Source organism: Psammomys obesus, unplaced genomic scaffold (assembly GCF_907164565.1).
Source record: "Psammomys obesus unplaced genomic scaffold, mPsaObe1.curated_primary_1811, whole genome shotgun sequence".
NCBI classification, from domain to species: Eukaryota; Metazoa; Chordata; class Mammalia; order Rodentia; family Muridae; genus Psammomys; species Psammomys obesus.
Genome location: NW_026596040.1, coordinates 4,322,695 through 4,334,814, shown reverse-complemented (window position 1 = coordinate 4,334,814; position 12,120 = coordinate 4,322,695). Strand labels below are relative to the sequence as shown.

Here is a 12,120-nt window from a genome sequence, read left to right as displayed (position 1 = left end):
TAAAGTACTGCAGAGTAAAACCATCCTTTAGGTTCTATTTAGTACCATTCCCTAAAACAACATAAGAAACACACAAATTTGTAAAATTTAGTCAACATTTTATATCGTAAGGCCAAACAATCACTACAACAGAAGACATAATAAAGCAAAGTTAAAAGAATTTTAATATGTGACTAAATGTCTTAAAAGTTGCAAAATTCCTTTAGATTTTAATATGCATTAATAAGACAGGCCACAAAGTAATCACTTGATGTCACAGTAGTAAGAAGAATTAGACTAAAATCTCCTACTTCTCTGTCTACATGCATGGGAAAAAAAAGATGACAAACCTCAGCGCAAGAAGATGACATAAGTACATACTTAACACCAATTCTTTCAAAATGTGTTTTAAAAGATGATTCAATCACTATATTGCAACAAAAATTTAAACTATCCTCAATCCTTTGAAAATGGTTCTAATCACATCCTACTGCAGAGAATTCTCTATGGGGAAGAACAAAACAAAAACCAAGAAGTATCATGCTGAAGAGAAAAACCAAAAGAAACCTAATTCCAATCTGTATGATGGCTTTACATCTGCCTATATATGTAATCAGCAATGAGACTATGAACTAAAGGACAAGCTTATAGGATGTCCATTTCTTAACCACAGACGACATGTTATTCAAACATGAAGAAAGGTGGGTGAGTTGGTCAGATGCATGACTGGTACCTATCGAGCCCAGAGGAGGGTGTCACGCACCCTGGAGTCATGGACAATTGTGAGCTGCTGTGTGGATGCTGAAAGCACACCAGTGTGCTCTTCACCACTGAGCCATCTCTCTAGCCCCTCAAATTTCCCAATACATGAAAATATACATAAAGCTCTTTATTCACACAAACAAAATTATGTTGTTTGGAAATCACCAATTATATTTACAAAAAAAAAAAAAAAAGAAACAATCTTAAGGGTTTAACTTATCTATCTCAAAGACTGTAGTTTTTTAAACTATATTAAAATCAACTAAATAAAAAAAAAAATACTTTTAAAAAACCCATGGCCATGCCAGGAAAGGTTGCACCCACCTGTAATCCCAGCACTCTGGCAGGCAGATCTCTGTGAGTTCTGGGCCAGCCTGATCTACTAAGTGAGTGTAGGACAGCCAAGGCTACACATAGAAACCCTGACACAGGAAAAACACACACACACACACACACACACACACACACACACACACATAAATAAATGAATAGATAAGTGAATAAGGGAACGAATAAATGAATGAATAAATATACAAAGTCTATGGCCAAAACACTCTATTACTCTTCAATGTTTTTTATGTGTATGTTGTGTTTCTATGTCCTGTGAGTGTAACATGTGTTTCTGTTAATGTACACGTGTACGGCACTGTGCATGTGTGTGAGGGACCCAGGGAGTCAGAGTATAACCTTGAATATCTTTGCTTTTTGACCTTGTTTAGTACAAGGTCTCATGCCATTCAACAGCTGGTCCTCAAGCCTCCAGGCAATCTGCTTCTCTTCTCACTATAGGAGCACTCAGATTCCCAACACAAGCTACCACATCTGGCTTTACCTGTTCTGGAAATCTGAACTGCAGTTTTCACTTGTACAGCGAGTAATTTATCCATTTGAAGCATCTCCCCATACACCTCCAATTTTCAATTGTTTTTTTTTAAACCTGTGATTACCACTGCAGACCACTTAGTAATGATTCAATCACAGAATTTATGAATTTACTTATTTGTGTGTGTGCACATGCAAATGGGTGGAGGGCAGAGGACAACTTACACTAGCTTCCTCTTTCTACCTCATAGGTCTTGGAAATTATACTTAGGTCAGCAGCTTAGAGGCAGGCACCTCACCTTTACCCACGGAGCCATCTCACCAGGTCCCTGCATTGTGTTTTCAATGCTTAGATGGCTACCAGATACTTTTTTCTATAAACTGTGTGTGTAGTATATGTACAAGGTCATGTATGTGGGCATATGCACGTGAACACAAGAAGTTGACATCAATGTCTTCCTATATTGCTTTGCTTTCTACTTTATTTCTCCCTCTTTTAAAAACTGAGACAGGGTTTTGTGTCTCGCTGGCCTCAAATGTACTATCAATAAGGATGGCCTTCAATTCCTGATTCTCCTGCCTTCACTTCACGAGTGCAGAGATTACAGACGTGCCACCACCTCTGGTTGTAAGTGGTACTGAGCACTGAACCCAGGGCTTCACGGACGGTAGACAAGCATTATACCAACTTAGCTACACCCCCATCTCACCTCTCATTTCTGAGTCTTTCACCGAACCCACACCGAGCTCCAGGTACCCATCTGTCTCCTAACTGCAGCACCAGAGTTCCAAGCACTCACTACCATACCTAACTTGTATTTGGTGCTGGGGACCCAAACCCAGATCCTTCTGCTTGTAGGAAGCACCTTACTGAGCATCTTCCCTGCTCCTCCCTCTATAACCCAGAATCAAATTGTACAGAAGAAAATTCACAAAGTTGCTTGAATGACACAATTCTGACTTGTCCAATATTAATAATCTATTTGTCCACAAATTCATTCTCTTTATAAACACTGACACAGCATCTAAGATTGTAAAACAGTAAAACATAAATACCAACGAAATCATCGTTTTTTTACTGGTCTTGAAAAACAAATGGGAACAAAAATGGTAATTACTAAAAGGACTGCTTTTATTCTAAGATTTTTTTGTTTTGTTTTTCGAGACAGGGTTTCTTGGCTGTCCTGGAACTGGATCTGTACCCCATGGTGTCCTCAAACTCAGAAATTTACCTGCCTCTGCCTCCTGAGTGCTGAGATTAAAGGCATGAGCCACCACCACCTGGCTTTAAATGCATTTTTTAATTTAAAATGATACTACTTTTTTCTGACAAAGCAAGAAGTTAAAAATTATATTTTGTCTCCTAATATTCTTAAGTGTGTTACTAATCTCTGGAAAACAAATGTTTGGAATTTCTGCTCTAAAACATCACACTCTTTTAAAGGCCACCTCATATCTGTTACCTTACACAGCACCCTAGCATCTACCACAATGCCTGGCACATGGTAAGCACTAAACAAATATTTTCTGAATTAATGAATATTAAGCTAGGTCACTGAGATTACTGGCAACTGACAAAGTCTTGATCATGATGATGATGATGATATAACACTAAGCAGAGTACTTACAGAGTGTCACAATATTTAATTTGGTATAAAAAAATAGATACCTACCAATTTTTTTAAAGCAGAATTTTTACTATGACTAACACTAAATATAAAAATATAAAATATGCCATTTGACACAGACTGCAATAAATCCAGTTTTTCATATTTATAAGTACAAAAGATATTTTAAACTGTTAACAGCTGACTCAGAAATGATGAAGGAGTTAGCCACACGCTTGTCATTACAAAGGCTGGGTAACAGGTACCGAGACCTTCATTATACTGCCCATACCTGAGTTCAATATATTACCTTCATTTTTAGGTAACCTGATATTTCTCCTAAGTAAAAAACAATGATAACAACAATAAAACAATCCTGCACTATAAAAAGATACTAGAGTAATCAGAAGACCATGAGAGGTGAAAATGTCAGATAGATTGATGATTTATATTCATAAAAGGAAAAATCCAACACAGCTATATTTAAGTGTGCATCATTATATAGCAAATGCTTCTTGTTATATAGGAATCTTTAAACAGGAGACAAATGATTCTCAAGTACTTAGACTTGAACCTTGAAGCAGAAGAGAAAGCATATTTGTAGCAGTAAAGAAGAAAAGGCAAGTTGAGTCACAGCAGCACAGACATTGTGCATGTTGAGAAACAATGAAAAAAGATCAGGAAAGAAAACGTAAGCCATAGCAAGTCAGAGCCTAAGAGAGGATTCTCTGATGATTCAGAAAGAAACAGTAACTAACCACTGAAGAGTTCTCATGATAAAAGCCCAAGGAATACTCACTTAACATTATGTGCTATACCTTTGGCGGAATTGCTTAACCAAACATAATAGTGTCAAAGAACCCAAATGTGCAGTGAGTCAAATGTGAACAAGTGGAGAGATTCTGGTAGAAATATGGTGAAGGAGAAACTCAAAAGAAAAAGGGTTTTGATGAACTAGGTCTTTTGAAAAAGCAAAACACAGTTGGAGCTTGTCTTGTATGCCTGGAGCCCGTATTCAAGCACTCCATCATTAAAGGAAAAAAAGCAATGTGTTAGTTATGTGATGATGTCCACAGGAGTAGTTGCCTCTTGTACCCATCGACAAAGACAAAAAAAGTAGAAGGCAGAGATTTAAGAACAGGCCTTATTGGCCAAGTGGTGGTGATACACACTGTTAATTCTGCACTCAAGAGGCAGAGGCAGGTAGATCTCTGAGTTTTAGGCCAGCCTGGTCTACAGAGTGAGTACCAAAACAGACAGAACAATGATGAAAGAAGGCCAGCCTCTGAATTCCTGCCTTCCCATTCCAACAGGTTAAAATGGGAGATCAAGGAGACTCATCCTTCAAAGAACAGTAGGATGCCTGTAGTGGAAACAGACTGTATTTACATGCAATTCACCAGAGCTACACAAAGAAACCCTGTCTCGAAACAACAACAACAAAAAACCAACCAAACAAACAAATAAAAAAGGCTTTATTTTCTGAGGTTGAAATCTGACAAGAAAATAGTAACTATATAGAATGTAAACAATCCTTTCAGGTTAATAGATGCCAAAGACCTATTCGATGCCTTACATGAATAAAAATTCATTTTCCCCTCAAAGAACCACAATAAAGCAACATTACTCTCACTTCAGAAAAGAAAACCGAGGCCCACAGAAATTAAGTCACATGGCCGACATGAGAGAGAATGGTGAAACACCAGGATTTTAAGCTGGTCCAACTACTTTACTTGGTTGTCTCTTTACTTGGTTGTGCCACGAAAGAGATGAGGAAATGCTTCAGAGGCAAAATAACTTTACAAGTACAAATACATAAGAAATGAACACACCACCATTTCTGCAGAGAGCAAGTTCATTATCTGACACTGTAGAACAACCATCCTTTAGACTGTTTCTAGTTTTCTGAGATAGTGGCTGAAGCTGCCCAAGGCAGACTCATACTTGCTGTATGACTGAGACTGGCCCAAGTGCTGGGATTTACAGGGGTATGGCATCATGTCTGGCTTAACTAACCTTAAAAAAATATTTGTGAGAAAATAACTTTAGAAAGATGTATCAAGTTGGGCAGTGATGACACATGCCTTTTAATCCCAGCACTTGGGAGGCAGAGGCAGGCGGATCTCTATGAGTTCAAGACCAGCCTGGTCTACGAAATGGCTGTCTACAGGACAGCAAAAAATATACAGAAAAACCTTACCTCAAAAAACAAAAACAAACAAGCAAACAAAATCAGCTAGTCACTTGACTTTAAAAGAGGTATAAATCAAGGGAAATACTTTAAAATTAAACACGAATGTTACAAATGTGTTAAAACTTACTATAATTTATGTTTTCTATCTTCACCTCAACACAGAGTTAAATAACTATTAGACATATTACCTGACTCTTGTATACTTGTTAGAAAACAGGCCACGTATGTTAAGGGATTCCTTTCACAGAAGCTCAATGCTGTGACTGCAGCCGTCACTATGAAGTGACTATGCTGCCAGTCTACAGTGACAGAGGACTCCTGGCTTCTCCCTACCCCAGCACACAAAATTAAAATATAGCCATACGATATGACTGCTTTTAAAGCATGAACACAATCAAATACAGTTATGCATTCCACAAGAATAAGCATTTTTGGTGTAATCGCACATAGTGCCACAGTACATGTGTGAAGATCAGTTTCCAAAGAGTCCTTTCTCACCTTCCCACCATGTGGGACCCAGGAATCAAACTCAGCTTCTAAGGTCTGGTGGCAACTGTCTTTACCCACCATCTTGACAACCTATCAAAAACACATTTTGGGTCGGTCTATCTCTTTACAAATTCCTAGACTGTCCCAGACATTCTAAGGCCATGCCAGGCAGAAAGGACACACGACACAGCCTGCAGCCCAAAGGCAAAACCCTAGCATTGGACCAGAACTGTGTTGACTGGACTGAAAGTTACACTCATGGCAGCTCATACTAACGTCTTGGAATTGTCCACTCCCCATTCTGGACTGCCGTCCATTACAGCGCACATCCCCAGAAGCTACACACAAAGAATCCTTACGAGAACATAGGGAGACATCCTGGTCCCTGCCCCACAAGTTCCAATGCCACAATTCCAGGTGGCACTGCACTTACTGCCTACCCCAACTGCCCTATGTATAAAAAAATGATCAGTTTAATTAATAATAATAAAAAAAAGGTTAAGAATTTGTTGAAGTGACATGTACTTACTTTCTGATACTGTATAAAGGAGGTTCTGGGGTAAAGGAGGAGGTAGTCTTGCTCCCACTGGAGCAAGATTGGGCACTGCACTTGTCCCAGGCTGGTCACGGCTGTTTATTAAGCTTGACTGTGAAATGGGAGGTCCTAGAAAAAAAAAGACAGACAGACAGATAGAAAAATAGTGACAAGTACAAGAATAATGATTCCAAATAAGAATGTGATACTAATACTAACATACTCAGACTTAACAATCCTGATGACACTGATAACTCTCCAACAGGCAAAGCTCATCAGAGGTGTAGGAAAGCAGAACTGTTGCCTGTGCACACACACATGAGAACGGAAGGGACTTGAGGAAAAGTACATGGTACAAGCATAAGTGAGCAATAAACATACTTAGGAGTCTGCAACTGTGAATGCCATGGAAAATATCAAAGACAGTGAAGTCAGTCCATGGCAGTTTGTGCCTTTTAGCCCCAGCACTCGAACGGCAAAGACAGGCAGACCTCTGTGAGCTCATGGCCTGGTGTTCATAGGCGTTCTAGGCCATGCAGGGTTACACAGAGAGACTCTGTCTCATACACAGACAAAGAAAGAAAGAAAAGATGGAGCGCTGGGCTAGAGATGTTGTTTAGTTGATGGAGTGCTTGCCTAGCATGCACAAAACTTTGATTTGGATCCCCAGCATGATAGCACATGTCTGCAATTGCAGCCCTTGGAAAGTGGAGGTAGGAGGACCAGAAGTTCAAGATACCCTGTCTCTATATAAATAAATAGGGAACTAAAGGTGGTAAGGATGCAGTGGTAGTGTTTGCCTGGCATTTGTTAGACCCTGAGTTCAACTGTCAGTACCCCAGTAACAAATTAAAGTAGGTAAATAAAAGAGAAAAGCTTAAGACGAGAATAAAATCACTTTAACACATATTATAGAAGTAATGTGTTAAGAATAAAATCTCTTCTTATGCTTCAGTTATATTTTCATATGACTTTCTAAAACTTATATAACCAACTTACATGCATGAATATTTTTGCCTGAATGTATGTACATCACATAAAATTGTGCCTGGTGCTTGTACGAGGTAAGAGAGGACACCAGATCCCCTGGAACTAGATATGAATGGTTGTGAGCCACTGTGGGGTACTGGGAACTGAACTCAGGTCCTCAGGAAGAGCAACAATTGCTCTTAACTGCTAAGCTATCTCTTTACTCCCTTCTATCAATATTTAATATTCACAGCTGCTAAGTTAAGGGCTGGAGGTGTTGCTCAATGGTAAAGTGCTTGCTTAGTGTACTAGTTAGTTTTTTATCAACTTTCTATTAACTAATCATCTGGAAATTCCTCCTGTGAGAAATTACCTCCGTCAGACTGCTCTGTAGGCAGAAATTATCTTCACTGTTAGCTGAGGAAGAAGGCTCAGCTCCTGTGTGCAGGTGGTCCTGGCTACATAAGAAATGCTGCTGGACAAGTCAGTAAGGAGCATTCCTTTGTCTCTGCTTCAGTTCCTGCCTTGACTTCCCTCAATGATGAGCTGACTGTAAGCTCTAAACTGAAACAAACCCCCTTTTCTCCCAAATCCTCAGTTTCAGTCACTGTTTTATCATAGCAACGAAGAAAAACTAGGACACAAAGCATATGCAGAGCCCTGTAATGTGCAATCCCCAGCACCCATCTCCCCCCAACAAAAGCAAAGCTGAAAAAAGGTTTTCATTAATGCCTATATAATAAATCCTTATATATTACCACCCACTTTAAAAAAAAAATTGTTTGTGTGTGTGCATATGTGTAAGCGCACATGCTACAGAATGTATACGGAGGTCAGAAGACAAGCTGAGGGAATTGGTTTTCTCCTTCTGCCACATGGATCTCAAGGATCAAACGTAGGTCCATCAGGCTCGGTGGCAAGCTCTCATGGTTCCTTTTATGATTATCATTATCATTATTATTATTAATTGAAGGGAGGTTAGCCACAGGGTGCATGTGGCAGTCAGAAGACAAACCTACATTTATGTGTATTCTAAGGACTGACCTCAGATCTCCAGGCTTACATAGCAAGCACCTTTAACTGCTAAGCCATCCTGCCAGCCCTTTTGTTACCAACTTTAATGTGCTGTATACTTTACTACAGGGAAGCTTAGTAGTGAATTCATAAATAGGATTGTGCTAAATTATTTTTACTTATTAACAGTTGTGGTTTTAGTTTTAGCAGTGAGGACAAAAAGCAGGTCCTCATATACAGTCAAACACCTAAGTACTGAGATATACCACAACCCCAAGATAAACTGCTTTAAGAAAGATAGTACTGGGGATATAGTTCAGAGGTTGACAATTTTCCCAGAATGCATAAAGCCCTCGGTTCAAATCCCCAAACTGGGAGAAGAAAAAGAGAGAACCAGATGTTTCAGGCCTGCAATCCCACCTATATACAGGAGGCTGCTTACAGCAAGATGTTCTTAAATTCAAAGCCTGCCTGGACTACAAAGCAAAGGGGCTGAGGGCAAACCTGAGTGAGGAATGCTCGCAGAGGCATGAATAAAGCCCCAAGTTCTAGTGCCAGGAACAGAGAAACACTGCCTTAAGTTAAATGGCAATAATTTTTAAAATAATAAATTGCTATTTTTTTTATATAATGCAATGTTAAATGTCTGTAAGCATATATTTTCTTTATACTTCTGCATACATGTAAATAATTCATTCTGTAAGTTTTCCAATTGAATTTTTAAAATTTAGTCTTATCCTTATTCTTGCTATACTCATAACCTTACCTTGACCGTCTCCTCAGCCTCCACAGTGCTGGATAACAGGAGTGTGTCACCACACCCAGCTAGCAAGCATTAATACTTCTTAAATGGACTTTTGAAATGTGTGTGGGTGAGTAAAAAGGTATATACACTCATGCATGTGTACAGAGGCAGAGAAGGATGCCAATTGTCCTGCTGTGTTACTTGCCACCTTGTTCCCTCTAGACTCTCTCATTAAACCTACATCTAGGCTGGCAGGCAACAACCCAGCAATCCTCCTGTCTCTACCCTACCCCCTCAAGTGATGGAGTTACAGATACACAGCCAGGTCTAGCTTTTGATGTCAACACTGGGGATTTGAACTCAGATCCTCATGCTTGCCTAGCAAGCACTCTTACTGACTGAGCCATCTTCCTAGGCCCTTAAATGGCCATTTTTAAACATATGTTACTCTTGATTTGGGTAGACACAATAATGGAATATTTTAAAAAATAACACAAATAAGAAATCCATAGAAATACACACTGTTAAAATGGCATGGCATTTAGAATTTACTCCCACAAAAGCAAATCAACCCAAAAAACTACGAGGGTTAGCTTAATAGATAATCACTGAGGCATATTAAACAAATACTACCCAAGTTATTCATCCTTATGTATATCTGAAAGACTCTAATCAAAAGATTTCAAACGTTATTTCAATATTCTTGAAGAAATTTCTAAGAAATACTTAGAAAAATCCATAAACTCCAGGCACGTTTCTTCTCTAATATCTTAAAATACTAACAGCTAACCAGGTTTTGTCTCCAGGTCAGAACAAATCAGACTACTACAAAGGGACACTGCAGGTACTATAAAGAATGGCAAACAGTAAGAACATCTTAATTATAGGAGAATATTTTAAATTTCATTACTGTTTTTCAAACATTTAACAGTTAGCAAAAGGAATGAGGTTTCTCTAAATACAACTCATCAACAAAACAAGATTCAACCAACACATACTTACTTGGTATGGGAAGCACAACAGAAGGTGGAGGCTGACCATGTCCTTGAGGAACAGGAAGTCTCATATTATGGCCAGGGCCTGGGCCTGGGCCGGGACCAGGGCCAGGGCCAGGACCAGGGCCTGGGCCTGGGCCTGGCATTGGAGGCATTAACATTCCGGGAGGTGGTGGAGGAGGAAGCCCAGGAGGAGGGGGTGGGAAAGGAATCATACTTGGCAGAGCAACTTCATCAACAACTAGAGGATCATTTCCATGATCAAACTGACAAAGGTCACCAAGTACACAAAATCCTCTTTCTGTAAGAATTAAAATTAAAAAAACAAAAACAAAAACCTTATTATGATATACTTAGAGTTCAAAGAACAAAATAAATTCCAGAAAACTCAACATCCTAATTTACATTGTAGTTTTTTTCTAAGAAGTCGAAATGTTGTTAGTGTTCTCTTGTTACTGACCACATAACCTGGAGGCAAGCATCCCCTCTCTCTATGAGAATAGGATGTACCAAAAGTCTAAAACAGTAGGGTCAAACAGGATACCAAGTATCTACTTGTTATTAGATTAACCAAGTTGCTAAATTTTCATAGTAAGAATCAGGTGTGGTCCTGTAATCCTAGCACTCTAGAGGCTGAGGCAGGAGGATTGCAAGTTTGAGGCCGCCTGAGTTACATCCACATTTGAGGCAAGCCTGTGCTATATACAATAACACTTTCATTTTTAAAAAAGAAAGGTTTTCTTTTTATAATAAAACTAGGTATTTTACCAAATATCCATTTACCAAAGATTTGAAAGGAATAAAAGCCTTGAACTAGATAATTACATTTCAATGACCTATTTCATGATATTATTTTAAAGCAAACATTCTTGCTATATATGGTTTTAATTTAACATACTCAAGTAAACAGGAGAAATGACTTATAATATTCCACAATAACATAATTACAGTTAATAATAGTTTTAAAATAGCTGATAGAGAAAATCATGAACATTCCCAACACTAAAATAAGTCTGAAGTTATAAACATGCTAGTTAACCTGATCTGATCACTACACATAGTATACACATATCCTTTAAGTACATAAAGTCTCCGTCAATTTAAACAATACTTCAACACTAAATTTCCACTAGGAAGGCTATACAAGGCTATTTATTGTAGCACTGCTTATAGTGTATATGCTGGAAAGGACCTAAGTGCATTTTTGTGATAAATGGATTAAATGTCTTTTCATACATATAAAATATTAACAGCCTAAAAAACAACTAAGGAAGTTCTTTATGCGTCAGTTGGAGTACTCTGAGGAAACTGTAGGTGAAAAAACATGACATGGCCTATGAAGAAAACACTAGTATTCACGTAAAAAAGCATGGCAAGCTGCTGGGACGCACCCACGCAGTAACTGCAGCACTTGCTTTCCTAGCTGGGGAGAGCACACACACAAGAGAAGGCAATCTTTACCATCATAATCTCTGCAGCGCCTCTTTGGTGGTGGGTTTCGACCAAAAGAATTGGAAGAGCTATGATTGTTATAGTAATTAGACCAGCTCTCAGTTGTGTTTTCAGAGTGGTGCGCAGGTGCGATCACAGTGACAGTGCTGGGAATAGACTGTGCCCCAGAGGAGTACTGCTCAGAAGAGTTTGCAGGTGGTGCAGACACAGGCACATAGGAGCTCTCCAGGTCATTTCTTTCACTCTTAAACTTTGATCTTTCCCTGTGCTCTGTTTTAGAGACAAAAAGAAATGAAAGAGGAAGAAGTCACATGCTTATGTGCTTAAGCCATGTTTCGCGTCTCAGAACAGCAATGCTGAAAGAACATTAACTTAAGCTTCCTGAGCGAGCCACAGTTTAAAAGCATAAACTTGTAGTATATTCTAAAAGCTGGAACATCACCAGAGCATATCTCAACTGACTTGTGAAAAACATCTTATAGTATCAACATCAAGTACATCAACAGAAAAAGGGCCAGCCTCTCCACTGGCATTTCAGGGTTTTTCTGTCATTTCAA

The 12,120-nt window shown here is 38.9% G+C and overlaps 1 protein-coding gene across 2 annotated transcripts in view; it reads right to left on the bottom strand.

Annotated features, from left to right (window-relative positions):
- Rbm27 (RNA binding motif protein 27) overlaps nt 1-12,120 on the bottom strand; it is a 62,808-nt gene that overhangs the window by 26,797 nt on the left and 23,891 nt on the right. For both annotated transcript variants that reach the window (XM_055622655.1, XM_055622656.1), the window contains exons 6-8: nt 11,573-11,833; nt 10,119-10,412; nt 6,383-6,517 (exon numbers count right to left, since the gene is read on the bottom strand). In XM_055622655.1, the coding sequence (XP_055478630.1) occupies nt 6,383-6,517; nt 10,119-10,412; nt 11,573-11,833 (690 nt within the window). The remainder of the gene's footprint in view (nt 1-6,382; nt 6,518-10,118; nt 10,413-11,572; nt 11,834-12,120) is intronic.